Source organism: Dinoponera quadriceps, unplaced genomic scaffold (assembly GCF_001313825.1).
Source record: "Dinoponera quadriceps isolate SergipeBrazil2010 unplaced genomic scaffold, ASM131382v1 scaffold37, whole genome shotgun sequence".
In the NCBI taxonomy this organism is placed as follows: Eukaryota; Metazoa; Arthropoda; class Insecta; order Hymenoptera; family Formicidae; genus Dinoponera; species Dinoponera quadriceps.
In genome coordinates, this window is record NW_014554446.1 from 1,704,469 (window position 1) to 1,721,029 (window position 16,561).

General features: G+C 47.6%; 1 protein-coding gene across 8 annotated transcripts in view; it reads left to right on the plus strand.

The window, feature by feature from the left end:
- LOC106749041 overlaps positions 1 to 16,126 on the plus strand; it is a 116,270-nt gene extending 100,144 nt beyond the window's left edge. For 2 of the 8 annotated variants that reach the window (XM_014628087.1, XM_014628121.1), the window contains 15 exons: positions 1,414 to 1,611; positions 2,527 to 2,619; positions 2,961 to 3,206; positions 4,509 to 4,589; positions 5,104 to 5,253; positions 5,965 to 6,232; positions 7,809 to 8,192; positions 8,427 to 8,588; positions 8,704 to 8,894; positions 9,199 to 9,429; positions 9,721 to 10,254; positions 10,520 to 10,702; positions 11,261 to 11,363; positions 11,450 to 11,584; positions 12,418 to 16,126. In XM_014628087.1, coding sequence (XP_014483573.1) covers positions 1,414 to 1,611; positions 2,527 to 2,619; positions 2,961 to 3,206; positions 4,509 to 4,589; positions 5,104 to 5,253; positions 5,965 to 6,232; positions 7,809 to 8,192; positions 8,427 to 8,588; positions 8,704 to 8,894; positions 9,199 to 9,429; positions 9,721 to 10,254; positions 10,520 to 10,702; positions 11,261 to 11,363; positions 11,450 to 11,584; positions 12,418 to 12,530 — 3,072 coding nt within the window. In that variant the 3' untranslated portion in view covers positions 12,531 to 16,126. Of the gene's footprint in view, positions 1 to 1,413; positions 1,612 to 2,526; positions 2,620 to 2,960; positions 3,207 to 4,508; positions 4,590 to 5,103; positions 5,254 to 5,964; positions 6,233 to 7,808; positions 8,193 to 8,426; positions 8,589 to 8,703; positions 8,895 to 9,198; positions 9,430 to 9,720; positions 10,255 to 10,519; positions 10,703 to 11,260; positions 11,364 to 11,449; positions 11,585 to 12,011; positions 12,090 to 12,417 lie in introns of all 8 variants that reach the window. The other 6 variants (XR_001374811.1, XR_001374809.1, XR_001374810.1 and 3 more) reach the window with 6 other exon arrangements.
- The last annotated feature ends 435 nt before the right edge of the window (positions 16,127 to 16,561 follow it).

Genomic DNA, 16,561 nt, shown 5'->3' on the forward strand with positions numbered 1-16,561 from the left:
CCGCATTGTTTCCCATTGTATTGCGCGAATTCGAGCGAGCGCTTCTCGCGAGCCTCTCGTCTCTCAAGTTGCCGCAAATTCGACCGCCGAGGGCCACTAAAAACGTAGCAGTCTCGGGTGCACGAAGAGGTGCCGGACGAAATGCAAAATGCCAGGGGAGAAAGAGATAAATAGCGAGGGAGAAAGAGTGAGGGGAACTGAGGAAGAGAGAGGGAGGGGACAGGCAAAGGGGAAGAGAGGCCGGCAGAGCCGGTAATCCTCGTGGCCGCGCGCATGCTCCCCGTTCTACATCGTCGAGGAATTCCGGCGCGCAGTTAAAAAATTTGTACGCAGTCGCGGTCGACTGACATAAAACCGCACCGGCTGAAATTTCAATACGGTCAAACGGAGCACCTAATTCGGACATCAAATGCGGCTCGCCGCGTTTCTCCATTTCTCGCATTTATGTGGATTTTATTCCGGGGCTAGTTTGCCCGTTTTATCAGCGCCCGGGCTGCTCCTCTCACCGCGCGCACCTGTGAACGGCGAACGACGCCGCCGATGTTGTACATATACATATACCGGGCTTGTAATTCAATTCTACCGTCCGTCGGCCCTCCGGCCTGTTATGATTTGGTAGATACTGTTTCCGCGAGTTGTCATAACAACTGCCGTTTACGCAGCCGGCAAAGCAAAAATCGCTTCGATGCGCGTTCGTCGCGCGCATATTCCGAAGGATCTCACCGATCGTTCGACGGAACGGATTACAGCGTAATCTCGCGTGATATCTCGCGAGGACGACGTCTCGGCTGATACTGAAGCGCCGATGTTAATTTAAACCGCGACTTTACACGGTGATACGATGTATCTCTCCTCTCCCATGCCAATCAGATCCACATGTACACATATACACGCGCGCACATACGTACACACGCTTTGTACACGCCGCGAGTAATTGTGACACGGAGGAATTAATCGATCCCTAGTCATTTCCTCGAGTGACTCACCCGCAAAGAGAAGGTAGATCCGCGTGGAAAACTAATCAAAGCCGAGGAGAACGCCGCGAAGTAACTCCCGCCGAGGTATTCAAAAATTAACGGTCGTGCGACTGAATGAGAGAGAGCGAGCGAGAGAGAGAGAGAGAGAGAGTGGGTGAGAGAAAGGAAGCAAGCGAGCGAGCGAGAGAAAGAGAGAGGGGGAGAGAACCGGACGGTATTTTCTCTCCCGAACGTCGGGTTCCCGCGAGAGATTTCGAGGACTCGATAGACAGTAGCCGCTCGCGTGCCCCGTCATTTTCCGTTAGGCGAGATTCGTCACGAGGTCCTTCGAGCGTCCTCGCGGGGCATCCGTGACGTCGTGTGACGATCGCTAGTTTCGATTACGCGGCGATTGTTTGCGCGTGTGTGCCTAACAGACGATTGCATGCCTCGACAGAGTAACGTCAGCTCCCAGAGAGCGGATACCGGCGGCAGGGTGACGCAAGCTGGCGCTTCCGGGCTGGTGCGCGTGTCCGCCGGCGAGCTGCTCGGCAGGACCCACGAGGAATTGGTGCTGCTGCTGATCCAACTGCGACGGCAGAACGCGACGGTCCTCAAGGCGATGGAGACGTGCCACATGGAGATCGAGGCGCAGGTCCGAAGAGAGAGAGAGAGAGAGAGAAAGAGAGAGAAAGAGCTCGTAGGCGCGATTTCGCGGAATTTTCGCAGTAATTAAACGGAAGTCCACCGACAACGGGGACCGACTGGACTAGGATGAGGACGCTTTCCGAATTCGAGGAGCGCTGCTTTTGAGAGATTGCCGGTCGTCGCTTTGTTAGAGAATGAGAGAGAGGGAGAGAAAGGGAGAGAGAGATTGAGTGAGGGCGAGATGTTTCGCTTTGACAGATGACCGTGCGGTTTGACGAGATCTTTCAGGATGTGGTAGAATGGTAGATCACTGTGTGTAGATGCATCCAGATTGCGAGTCCACGTGACGATGACGCAAATGTGCTGCCTCGTAATTGTAGTCGTCGTAGTCGTCATTGTAGTAGTAGCAGTCGTCGTCGACACCATGTAACACGCTCGCGCGCAAGCCACGAGGCACACAGGGTTAAACCGGATGACTTCGTGTTCAAAGCGCAGTGTAATCGAGTAGATATCCGTCCGGTACGCGATACGTTTGCGCACTCGCGTCCCGCATTTGGAGGGATGAAACGTGCCCGCTCGACTTCGAGGGGGAATTTCGATTAATACGATAAACTCCGCGACGTCGTCCGATTGACAGATAGGTTCGGTAGTGGCCGGCGTCGAATACGGGACGCGAATGAGCTCCCCGAGCGCAGCAGCCACGGCGAGATTCGCAGAGAAAGTCGAGTAGTCGGGCTCGTAGAATTTCCACGCGGATATGCGCCCGTTTACATCGTCGTTACCGTACCCGGTCTGCACTGAATACCACGGACTGTCAATGTATTCCCCGCGCGTTAATCGGCGCGCGAAGGACGATGGAGGAGGCTCCTTAACAGCGGGTACACGGCGATAAACGTATCGTGTGTTTTGTGTGCGTCCGCAGGCTAGACTGGCGGAGCTCGAAACGCCGCGACGGTTGGAGAACCTTCAGAAGCTCGAGGAACTCAAGAGACACCTCATGGATCTCGAGAAGCAGGTGAGGAGGCGCGCGCGAAACGATGAAGAGAAAGACGAATGGAAAAGTACTCACTTAAGTCGATACATCTCGTGTCGTAACCTTTTCGAATTTAATATTACGTCAGTGTGTTAAAATATCTTGATTTATGGCTAAACATTGCAAGAGAATTCTAATATACTGACGTTATCACTCTAATAATACTTGGAATATCGCACTGCAATAATCGTAACTCTTACTGACTCCTTTCATTCCAGGATTAGATTCTAGATTTTTTAGACTCATGATACAATTTTTGTGTTGGCCGGTAATATGTGCAAGAAAAGAAATATACGTGAACCGTTTGCTTTCTTTACGAGCAGTACGAGAAGAGCAAGCCTCTGGTGAACCTCGTGGACAACATGGTGAAGTTGGGCTCCCTGTACAACCGTAACACTGCCAACGGGACCACCAGCAACGTTTCCGGTTCTCGTCACGACCTGATGCACGAAAATGCGAGGGATCATCGCGACCGTCTGGAGTTCAACCAGAGGGTGCAGGAGCAACGGCTGCTGGCGGAGGAGCGCAGGGACTGGGACCGACTGAGCCCGGATCACGGACAGTTACAGGTGAGCGATCGGATTCGTCTACACGCGGGACTCCTCGTGAATTTCCAGCCGAGCTTCGCGAAACACGTTTAGTATTCACGACCGAGCGTGCTCTCGTTCGATCGGATTTCTCCCATTTCGCCTCCTCCTCCTCGCGTTTTCCCCTCCCTTTTCATCCCGCGGCCGTTCTCTCGCGAGCCATACTCTCCCCGTGCCGGAGAGAGTGCAAGATGTATTATGTCCGACGTAAGCGACGCGGAATTCCCTCTGACCGAAGGCAATTCCCGCCCGGCCGTGACGCCGAGCGCCGTCATCCTGCAGGTACGTAGGCAGTAAAAAGCCGATTGGGTGGAAAAAGCGCACGTGCAAGAATTAAGAACGACCCTCGCAGGCGCCGGGCAACCGCTGAACTCGGACGACACTTATGACCCCTCGTAAATTCCGCGAAGAGCTCACTTTATCGGGGGATATATACTCTCTCTCTTTCTCTCTCTGTCTCTCTTTCTCTCGAGCTGAGTCTCTACGGACAGTGTCCACTTAATATCTCGTGTCTCGTCTCCTTCTTATTAGCCAAGCCCCTCGGAAAATTTTCGTCATCCGCGCGAGCACTCTCATCGGAGAAGCGACGCGAAATTTAATATTTAATTAACAAGCGAGAGGGGGGGGAGGAGCTCCTTTTCGTTATTAAGCATACGACACATCTTCGTGTAACCGGATATAACCAAGTGAAACGATAGCTTTGTTCTGTATTGATTTTTGCATTAGTTCGATAATGAAGAGGAAATTGTTAAAGTTCCTCGAAATGTAATACTGATCAAGTGTCGCTTGCCATCGAGTCACCGGGACAGAAAAGTGAAATAGTGACTGCTTCTTGGCAGAAAAGATGACGAAACGTGACTTCTCAGACATCAAAGTAATGACCAAAAGTGACTTTTTTTTTATCAAATTCTGAGAGTAAGACCATTTAAATGCACTTACTTGACTTTGATTTGTAATTTCAAAAAGAGATTAAAAGTCAATCTATTTGTCTCCGCCGACCCGATTATCGAAATATACCAAATTATTGAAAGTTACGTTACTTTAATGGTTGCGCGATGATGAGGGAATTTCACTCGAAAGCCGGGACAGAGACAAACGCCGAGAGAGGGTTGTTCGCGTTGTTCTAGAATTAACTATGGCCGCTTCTCTCTCTCTCTCTCTCTCTCTCTCTCTCTCTCTCTCTCTTTCTCTTTTCCCGAGATCCGTTACAATTGAAACCCTGCTTGGCCGAACAGCGTAACTTCAAGGTTTCAAAGTTCACTCGGTAGCCTTTCTATGTCGTAGGCCAAAGTGCAGCAGCTTTACAAACTGGATCGATTGCTCCAGGAAGAATCCGGCACGCTGCACAGTCTCCAACAAGACAAGGTTGGTATCGACGCCCATGTCACAACAATGACAACGACGATATTCTAGAGAGCGAGATCCTTAACAATCGAAAAATTCGCCAAGAATGCCGAGTATTCCCTCCGAAGGTGGACGTCGCTCGACGAGAATGTCACGCTCGATTGATGAATATAGAGGAAAGAAAAAAGAAACTCTTCCGAGTTTCTCCCGGAAGAAAGTTACGCGATATATATTCGCGAAGACAATTCTACCGGAACGACGACGATATTTTCCTCCAACTCGACGCGGCGAACATCCGAAAAGTCCAGATCGCGATCTCGTCCGCGCGAGAAAATGTCCCTGAAAATGATGTCCATCTGTTTCGTCCGGGAAACTCGCGGGGAACCGACGTCGTCGTTGCTCGACCGCGGATAAAACGTTATAAAACGTCGCACATTCTTTCGGGTGTATTCTGACGCGACATTGCTCGTCCTAATTCGAGGATATAGAAAATCGCTCCATCATATCACACGCATGACCGACTTAATGCTCGCAGGAAATACTGGAGAAGGCTCTCGGCGGGTTGCGGCATAAACTGCAAGGCAGCAGAAGCAATTTGGCCGAGGCCGAGCGATATCGGAAGCAGCAGCTCTTGCTAGAGCGCGAACTGAGCAGGGTGCGGGTGCTGCTCGCTCACAACTCGAAGGTAGACATTTCGAAGCGTACCTGACAGCCGCTAATACGCGTTTCTGTCCAATGCCGCGCGCTCGCGCAGTTCCATTAAAAACGATGGAGACTGATTGGCAGAAAAACAAGTCAATTGCGCGTCAGCCGGAATTTCGCAAAATGCGAATAATCGCTGCTCTCGTCATCTTCGTTCGTTCGTTTTTCATTTTTCTTTTTTTTTCACAGTCGCCAGAGTGTCGGACGCGCGTCATTACTTTTCAACCACGTTTCAATAGACGACAGATTCCTCTCGATTAGAAAGCGGACCGATCGTTTCTCGGTGAAAACTGAACGAAGCGACGACTGAAGGATTCCTTCCTTCTTTTCCTTGTGTTGATCTCTTTTTTTTTGTGCTTCTACTCAGTTTCCCTCGCGTTTGTTTTCGATCTCTCGCAATCGTGAATTTTACGCGTGGACGAAGCGTACAGAGAAAGAGAGCGTGCGAGAGAATTTAGAATCGCCACGTACGCGAGAATAGATCCTATAACGTACAGTGATTACATATATAAAGTTTGGATTCACTGTTTCCAGGTAAAGCCGGTATTCTTCCAGGTAAATTACACTATTCACACCACACTATAGCTTTCAGTTCCGTCATTCGCCGTTTAGTTGCTCGTTGTCGGCGATCGCCTTATCGGTCGAATTCGCGCGTTCATCCTAGTGACCCAGCGACTTTTCAACGTGCTTACAGAAACTCGAGGAGACGGTGGCCGAGAACGCGAGGTTGGAGCAGGATTTGGTGGTGCTCAGGCAAAAGCTGCAGGCATCCCGAAGATACGCCGGTAATATCGCGCGAGACACCTCGAGTACTACAGCGCCGTTGGAAGCGGAACTGAGACGAGTACAACAACTCGTAGGTGATCTGCAGAGACAGCGGAAGGAGCTGAGCATTCAAGTTCGCCAATTGACGGAGAAGTCTCACAGTTTGGTGCAGCAAATACGTCCGCAACCGGCGCACGGTGAGTCCTCGCGCGAAGCTACGTAACGTAGGAAACAGTTGGAAACTATCACAGAACTACGGAGCACAGTTCTGCCCGAGGTTCTGATCGATAAATTCGATTCTTCTTGAAGATTTCACGAAGCCTTCCATATTTGCGCCAATAATTGGAGCGACGAGTCCGGGGAAAGCAGTACTTTGTACAAATTATTCACCGGTCTAAGCGGATCGCTGAACGTTTTTCGTGCAAAACTGAGAATTTTTTCCGGAAACGCTCTCATAATAATAAATTTGGTTTAATTCAAATCATATTTTCTTGACCTGATATCATAAACAGCTTATTCGGGCTCTGTATTTCCAATTTCCACATTTACAAGTTTAAAAATATTTAATTAGAATAGCAGAAGCGACAAGACGGCAAGCTTCGAATAGCCTCGCGAACTGGCGAATTAAAGATTCGAAAATAAGTGCGGCTAACTAGGGTTAATATGAGAAGATGCCAGAGTTGGAAAAGTTACTTTTTAAAAGCAATTCGTCACTTATAGCTAGCCGTTGATAAAAGTAATTTAATTTTGCCATTACTCAAGAAGTAACGAGTCATTATAATTTCCGTTACTTCCCTCGCCAACTTTAAAGACTTTCTTTACGGTTCACCGCCGCCTATCCTATGTACAATTATATTTATCATCGTTATCGGAAAATATGTTACCCCAAGGTATATAATTGCGTTAATGTTCTTAACTTTGAAACACGACGAATGCAGTCGGAGAAATATCCTTATAGTCGATATGTTGTGTATAAAGGGAGCAAAACAACAATCCCAAGTAAGATATAACTGCTGACGATTTACTAATTCATTATCGATATTTAATGAACAGACGCCAATATCGAAACGGTTGAAATATTGGGATAATAATAATGGGCCATGACTCGAAAGACAACTGTAACTGTACCGCTTAGCAGTATATCAGAAGTATCAAGAAATTCATCAATTCCCAACACTGGAACAGTTTTGACTTCCGATTAACGATTCAATTATTGTACCATTGTTAATACTACAACCATACTGTGGGAGGAAGTGTCAGAACTAGCGTTGTAAGTTTCGAGTACCCGGAGTCAATGACTAATAAGTGTACAGCTAATTTCAGATATTTATTGATTTTTCTAGCGATAAAAGATAATAATTACGTCTGAAGTTAGTCGTATATTCAGTTATTGAAAAACTCAGATACTCGGATAATCAAAATTGACAGCATTAATCAGAACTATAACTGGAGATGTTTTTGCACCTGCAGATGTCCATTTTAATGTCATATGAGATGAAAAACAGAGTGAGACAGATTTGGCTGGGATCGAAATCGGATCTTGCGCTTGCCAGGCGATCTTACCACCGAACTATTTAAGCTCCACGTTAATGCCATTTCATTTTCTTTCTTATTTAAGGCCTATTTTTTATTTAAGTCACCGATATCGTAACGTGAAATCTATATGTCAATGACTGAAATGGTACCTCGCCAGTCTCGAGGTCGACTGGCAAAATACTGGCCGAATGTATACTATCCCTACAAAGATGTGATCAACGAAATGTTACTCCTCAGCTCCGCAAGTGCATCATCCGAAGAAACGCACGCAGAACTCCTGGCTGGAGACCGACCTGGATTCCGGAATAACCCTGGACCATGGCCTGGACTCGTCATCGAGCCCGCCTTTGTCCGCCTCACCCCCTAGCAAGCATGACAGTCCTCATCAGCGCTACGGCTCCCCTACGCAATACAAGGACGCATCGCCGTTGAATCGCCAGCCGAATCAGCCAGCCTACGTGCAGCCCCCGCAGAATCACATATCGGCACTGTCACCGAAACTGCGCGAGCAGATCCAGCAACACCAACTGAAGCAACAATTGCTGAAGGACCAGATGCAGGGCAAGGGCAGCACGATTCAAGTGGCACCTCTCTACGTTAACACGGACTCCAGGGTGGCAGGTGAGATGTTTCTTGGAGAATTTGTTGTCGCGTATATAGAGAAAATTCTTCTCAAAGACATAAACATTCGTGTGTCGAAAAAGTACCACGGTATTCTTGCTTAGCTAAGATATACTTTATAACTTGTGTTACTGGGACATGGGACGTTAAAGATGAATGCGACGTTAGTAGAGCATCGCAGCGCGTCAACGCAATCAACGTCGCCGCGTAATGATCATTCACTTTTGATTCCAGGCGACTACATTGCCGACACGAGCAAGCACAACGGAAGCGTGCTGAACGGAGCGCCGAATCCAGCACCGGAATATATTCCGCCACCGCCGCCGCCTCCCTTGAGCGAGGAAGCATTGTTGTTGAACGACAATTACAGGCAAAACGAGGACAACAAATTCGCCGGTGAGTCGTCTTACTTACTTTAAAACGGATAAGCGTGAAACTTCGACGCCAGTTGGAAATTTCATTCCCTCTCTCTTTCTTTCCCCTCCTCCATGTTCTCTTCGTTCTCTGAAAGGATTAATGCACAATCGCGAGAAGCAAGAGATCAAGACGGTGCGTATTGTGAAACGCGAGTCGGAGAGACGACAGAGGGACCGCGGCGACAGGATCGGCAACCTCGGGATCCCCTTGACAAACGGTCTTCAGGCGCCGGGTGGCGCGAAGAGACTATGCGACGATGACTTGGGAGGCTCCCAAAAGTTCGAGGTGAGTCGAGGTGCAACGGTAACTAATTAGCACAGTTCCTGCTTGTAATTTAAATCGCTTCATTTGAACGTACGAAGTACAGTTGGCACCCCAAAATTCTCACAGAAAATATCAATGAATGACCGTAAAATTAACGTGAGCAAAATCATGGAAAAAGAACGAACTAAAAAGACAGGTTGCAAGTCACATCAACTTGATGGTTACTCATCGATTGTCAGAGCGAGAGGAAGATTTTCGAAATATTTTACAAATGCGCTCAATCGATCACAAGTGTGCCATTTTACATCCTTCGATGTGTATCCAGAAAGCTCAACTGGGCAGAGTAGTGGAGGAGTCGCCGATCGTCCACGCTCAGAGCACAGTTCAGCTGTCCGAGCTGGACGACGTACAGTTCCAAAGAAGCATGTCCCTACCGCGTGGCTTCGGCGGGCAGAAGCAGCACTCCGGAGTGCACTACGGGCCGGTGGTGCCGCCGCCTCGCAGCGACAGCATGCACGCCCTGAGGAGTATGATGGCACGACGGCACAAAATCAGGGTAAGTCGTAGGTAGTAACTGGTGTAAATGGCGACTTCCAAGAAAGCAACACGACCGTCTTAGGGTTTACCCTCTTCCCCGTAGAGCTAAAGCTCACCGTCGCGTAGTCGCCGATGTTTCTGCACTTTCCGCTCCACAACTTCGTGACTCTTCGTGAAACCACGGGTGTCATCAGCGACCTCACTCCGCCCTGACCGTCTCGCCCCTGTTTTTCTTTCTCGATCCCGCCTGGTCCCCGCATTACATTTTCTTTTTGTCTTCTTTTTTTTTTTATTTCGACGCTCGTCGCAGTTCGAAAGTCACGACGGCAGCTCCGATAGCACTTTGTCACCGTACACGGACAGTACGACGTCGAGCTCTCACGTGCCGATGAGCTCGCCCAACTACTCCACCACGTCGTCGTACAGCCCGAGTCAGAATCCGAGCTACCTGCCGCAAACGGTCGCAGTCCAGCCACACCATTATTACAACCCGGTCGGACCGTACCGGCATTACGACGGTGCGGCCTCGTCGATCAGGGCAGCCGGTACTCTCGCGATGAGCCCCGAGCTAACGTCGCCGGCCAACGTCGGCACGCATGAGAGACCGGCGACGACGACGACGACGGCCGCCGCCTTAAGCGTGCCGGGCACGAAGATGTCGTCTGAGTCGCCGCAGCTGTCGCCGGTGTACAAGAGCGAAGCTGCCAAGCAAATAATCAAAGAGATGACGGAGAAGAGGGTGGAGGGGCCACGACGAAGACAGATCCCGCGGGAGAAGAGGCGGCACTACACTGTGTCTAGTAGCAAACCGGTGCTCGACTTAGAGGACACTTTCTCGAAGATGGTACTTTTTTTTCGTTTCACTTAATTTCCATTTCCGTTGTCAATTCCTCTCGCCTCGCTCGTTCTTCTTCTCGCGCGTATCACCCTGTATCTCGCTCTATCACCTGCCGCTAGACTCACGGAATATCACGTATGCGCGTATACGTCTCGTTTCTTCGTCTCTCTCACTACTGTGTTGTGCTACGCTCGCACCGACGTGGCAGCTTTTTGACAACTCTGGAAAAGTGAATCCGCAAGCGAGAGATTGACTCGGGCGATCTTTTCAGGGCATGGGCAGAGCCAGGGACGATCTGGACATGGAGAGAGCGCTGAGGCCGCGAATAAACGCTCCCGACGTCGTGCGGTCAACGTTGAGCCATAAGGAGCTCAAGTACAACGAGAGCACCATAGACCAGCTGTTGGGCACGCCCAACAAAATTGTCATCCCCGAGCGATACATCCCCGAACAGGTATTTCCGACGTTACCGGACGATCCTTTTAAATTTTACGCGCAAAAAGCACGCGATACGACAGAAATTGTTTCAGTTCGCATTTTCGCGATTTGAGTGGATTCAAAGTTGCTGAATGCTTGAAATACCTTCGTATGTTTGACACCTTTGATGGAAATATTTTATTGAAAATATAATTAAAATTTACTGAAATGTATTTGAAGCATATACACACACATACACTTTCTCTCTCTCTCTCTCTCTCTCTCTCTCTCTCTCNGACCTCATTTCATCATTATTCTATCGATATTTCAGTAAATATCAGAATATCTAATATTTCGAAAAATTGGTTGTTACTTTTCAACAGTATAATTTAACTTTCCTTCTATTTCACAGCATTACATGAAGTATTATTTTAATTATAGAGATAATTCTGATTCATATTGAAATATATTCAGTAACTTTGCAATATTTCACTTTCATTTCACACATTCAATAAATTTCCATCAGGAATACACAAAAATAAGATAAATTATTCAATTATTATCTTATACACAAGTCTCCTGTTAATTTTTTCAGACGCCGGAATTAACAGCGGAAGAACAAGAGCAACGTTTGAAGAAGGCGGAGGCGATTAGGAAGATGCTCTCAGAAACAACTGTGACCGCTCCGGAAGGAGGTGGTATGTTAAAACCTGTTTTTAACTACCACCTAACGTAGATGCACAACGCTTCGACATTCTAACGCTTCGACATCGTACGATTTCAGACGACGAGTCCAACGTGGAAAAGTCAGACACCTTAAAGCGAAAAGTGGTGGAAGAGAAGCGGCAGCGGGAGCACATTCTTCAGCTGAATCAGATATTAGCGAAGCAAGTGATGGAGAAAAGCAAAATGGTAGCGGGTACGTTGACGGATTCTCCTGGATACAAAGTTCTACGCATGATTTTTTATATACGTAGAACCGCGGGCAGCATGCGCTCTTTTCATATATTGGCTTTCGAAGATCGTCTCTTCGCTCCGTTTGATCGACGATCGATGGAATTTTTATTACGCTACGTCACGAATATTGTTCATTATTTTGTTTCTTCTATTGCTTACGGAAGCATTCTGCGAGGTTTTCCAGTGTTTATTTCATACGATTATTCAGTTCTCGAGCAAAGTACACACATACACACACGCTAACGCGGCGACGCATGCTTCACTCGAGCTGTATTACGCTGTTTTACGATGTACCATGACGGTTTCGAGAAAAGTTTGAGACGCGAAGTACCAGCGAATATGATTTCGTCTTAGGGAGTGTTGTTTGGATTGTTTGTGCTTGTGTGTAGGTAACCAGGCGCACTGACTGACATGCTTACTCCATCCTTCCCCTATATAGGACACGCACGTCACGTTATCATTTCCAGGTTTGTTTGTCATTTTTCATTTTTTTTTTCTTTTCATATCTCTCCTACTTTTCTCCCCGATCGAGCTAAACAGACGGGCCTGATCGTAACGATCAATTCCGTCGGCGTTTGCTGTGAAACGAGGCCAAGGTTGCGACTTTTCAAAACAAATTTTCCCACAAGCAATCGAGAAGGAGAGAGAGAGAGAGAGAGAGAGAGAGAAAGAGAAAGAAATTGCAAGAAAAAGAAAAGAAAATATTAATTTACTATGGCAACCAAGCGTCGTTTTCAGCAAATCGTATCGGTTCATCATGCACAATTATTTCATCAACATCTGCTTCGCCGACAGTGAAAGCTCTGGCAACGCTACCCCTGAAAACCGAGTCGAGCTTAGACGACGAGGACCTTTCGCCCGTGGCTCCCTTGCCGCTTTATCAGCAAAGAGAGAACTACTACTCGTAAGCTGCTCCTAAGAGCGCGAGGAACACTACTGCCAATACGAGGACGAGCAAGCGAGAGATCACGGAGGAGGAACACTCCTTTCCGACACTTCTTAGTTAAGAGGCGTGCGGAACTCGTGCAATATACACACACACACACACATACACACCGAGAAAGTCCTTTCCACCTTGCATTTCGAGAGATATGTATATAATCATCGACGATAAATAAAACGATAAGTAGCTGTCATATTCGTTGAACGGTTAAGAGCTCTCGCGAACTGACACAACGTTGAGTAACGCGCACGAGAGAGAGAGAGAGAGAGAGAGAGTGAACGTCGCCTCAAGCGCGCGGATCCGTGCGACACAAAAGAAGAGCGAAAAAAAGTCGTACGCATTATATCGGACTGCGAGAGCGAGCTCATTGTCTTTTCGAACCTCTGGAAAAATTCACGACCTCGCGACGACGATTGATTGTCCATTTTTTTACCGACCCTTTACATTCGGCGAGTTTAAGCGAGCGACACTACGCCGTAACCCTCGCCGGCGAGCGATGTTCCACGAAACACGGAAACATCGCCCGTGCGCGATTTCGGAAACCTTTTTACACGCGTCTCTTCGCACAACCGAAAGTTCTTTACGAGTCGTGTTTTACGAGTCAACGTGTGTATTTACAAGTGTAATTTACAAGAGATATGCGCTCTCTCGACTGATGAGGATCTGATTTGGATATCATCGCGCGATCTCGTTTTCAAAATCATTTTCACGCGAAGCGAAAGAAACTTTTATATCGAGCGACGAGAAATATCGCGTCACCAAAGTCTGAGCGAAGTAATAAACCCGTAGATTTAACGGTGCGCGCGGACGAACTCGTCATTTTAGCGACGACGAGATAACTTATATATTTCGGCTCGATCGTACACACGAGTCGCAAGTTGGGGGCGAGAAAGAGAAGAAGTTACGCACGCGAGAGGTATAAATATAAGGAAAACACACATATACACACACATAGACACAGGCGAGACGCTCCCTCCGCACTCTTAAGATGTCGAACACGCTAAAAGATCGAGCCTCGAAGTAGAGATTTTACTCGCCGAAAACTCGATAACGGATAAAGGAGAAGGTGCGCCCGAATCCGAAGGATTCGCCGCCGAGGACGCGCACGAGGAGATTACCGAGATAAACTAGATTGTAAGGAAACGCATGATACATACGCTTGTGAAGCGCCCGTTATTGTTAGCGTTATATACGATTTTTCACGGGCCATTTTATAGCATGGCATCTTAATGTTTAGAGCAGAGCTGTGTAATGGAGAGTCGTGACGGTGGTGATGTGTGCCAAATATCCCGGATCGCGGCGACAAGCGGCGAAATTGATCGTCGATTAACGGATCGCCGCGTTGTCGTTGAGATCGGGACGGAAGAACGAGAACCGTGTGAACACCGCGGGAACGTACGCGCGTTTAATGAGGCGTTTACTGCAAAAGGAAATCGCAATCGTGTCACACACATCGGTGTCTCGTTCGAGCGTTCGCTCAGTCCGGTCGAATTTCATCCGAACTTCGAGACAGATTCAGGACCTCCTGCACGGAAAACGTCCGCAATGCTTTAAGTTACGTTAAAGTACTGGCCTTAAGCGCAGCTTATGCTTAGCAGTAAACTTACGTCAGCGCAACGAAGAAAATCTTAACGTAATTATGTATGATTAGGAAGGTCATTCATAAAGTTCCTCTATAAATTCTCCATAGATCACGTCTGACGAAAATCTTGATTAAGCTATTTCGTTCCTACATAGAAACAACAAATTTACCCATCTTCAAACATTTTTCGTCCACGATAAAGGTAGATTCTAGTCGAGATTTGGTTATTGACATATAATTTGGACTTTCGTCTTTCAGATAATAATTTCACCTGCTTACCACCCATCGCCGGCGTAGGGCCTTAGTACTTAACGTAACTTAACTTCGCGTTGCGCACACTTCTGTGCGGAAGTCTTCAATCCCGTCGTTGACGTAGCTCGGGCTACGTCGGAATTATCGGGATGAGTGTCGTCTTCCTTGTCGTCAAACGACAAGGAAGAATTCGTACCGTGTGAGTGTCAATTGGATCCCTTTAATCTCCGAGCGAATTTCACCAGCGATTTCATTCGAACATCCGCGAACGAAGGTACGAGGTTCCGATTAGGCTCGATCGGCCTGAGCTTTTTGATCGGTGAGTCAGTTCGGTCAGACCGGGCCTACGTCAAGGTATTATTTCGTCGATCACTACACCCCCCTCTAGCATCAACTTTTCTTTTCTTATACTTTGTTTTCGAGAAATGTTCTTAAATGTGATGTTTCCGCTTGTGCGCTCGCTTGTATAGCTAACGTTACAGGTACGTTCGTAGAGATTAATTTCGAATTATTAACCCTTCGGTGGTATGAAACATTCACGATCAGTCTCTCTGCCTGACACTCGCTCTCTACGTTGAGGCGCAAAATATTCGTAATTTATTGCATCTCCTAACAACTTCCCGCGTAATAATTCGTATAGATATAGGCGTTATACATAAATTTATTTAAGTTCACTTTTGTGATTCGTTCATCAGAAAAGAGAATCCTTTTCGAGCTACTGTCGACGAAAGAATTGCAAAAGCGACAGCCACCGAACGGTTAATAATAATAATAATAATAATAACAATAAGAATAAAATAATAATAAAAGCGAGGTGGAGGCGATCCTCCATTCCTCCAGGTGGCACAAGACGTTCCTAGGGTCATCCTGAATATGCCTAGAATGTTCTAAAGAAATGTCTTAGAACATCTTAAATGCATTCAAGGTGGCCTCAGAGCCTCAGTGCTGTCTGGGCTTTACAATCACTTACGGCACCAAACAGTGAAGAAACCAATTATTTCTCAGAAACGGTAGACTCACCCCCCGAGCGTCCATGAGACTCCATTCCTGGTGCTGGAGGAATGATGATATTGAGGATGCTGATGATGGATAACCGGCGTCCCCTTGAGTGTCCTTTCCCCCTTCTTTTGTGGATATCTCACTTGGCGCACAGTATCTTTCTCGCGAATTAGCAGGCGAATTCTACGCATTCGCCGACACTCGCGCGACAAACCACCCTCCCTCCCCCCCCCTTTCCGCGCGACGAGTTCTCAACGATAGTTTTTATAATCCGACGATAATCCGCGCGCGACACGACGTCGCGGGACACACACCACACACATACAGAGCGAGATCGTCACGGTGCGGCACGTAAGCCCACAATTATTGTACATATAATCGTGTACGCGACGAAACGACGCGAGATCGGAGGAACGAACGGCTGCCTCTTCGCGATCGCGTCGTGAACTGAAGTACGCGCCACGTCGAGTACCGACGTCGAGAATCGCAAGCGGGCGGGCGGGCAAGCGAGCGAGCGGTCGATCGATCGATCGTTGACGCGCGATCGATATCGTTTCGTCGCTGATCTCAAACGATCACCGGCGCGAACCGGTTCGTAGGAACCGAGGCATCGCGCGGCATCGATGATACTAACTCTTAGGACAGAATATTACTCGCGAATTATCACGAGAACGAGAACTGTTATTGTTATAACGATGAAATAAAACGTCGTACGACGAGCAGCAACGGTGTGTTGCCTTATTCTTTCGCCTCCCTCGTCCTCGACTCACAAGTTTAGATCGAAGTTCGAAGTGAGCTGTGAGCTTTAACAGTTGAGTTTATTGTAGATTGTTGTCTCTCAGCTGCATAATCGAGCGAATGTTGGCGTTAATATTGGCTCGGTAACTTGATTAGGAATAGGGTGCATAAATTCAAGGATCTCGATGAGAGATACTGTGAGGATTCTCGTCACGCAATTAGAAACTTACCGCTTTCTTCATGCAAACGTAAGCTTGCATTAATTTTTTATAAATTTATCGTGAATCGGAAGGTTTGCGATCGATTTACAGGTTTGAATTTATAAACGTATATATAAATATCCTCTTACTCGCGCAAAACAAGATTTAATTGCTCAAAGGAAGATTTAAACTTCTAAAATCCGATTTAGAACGAGAGATTCAAGT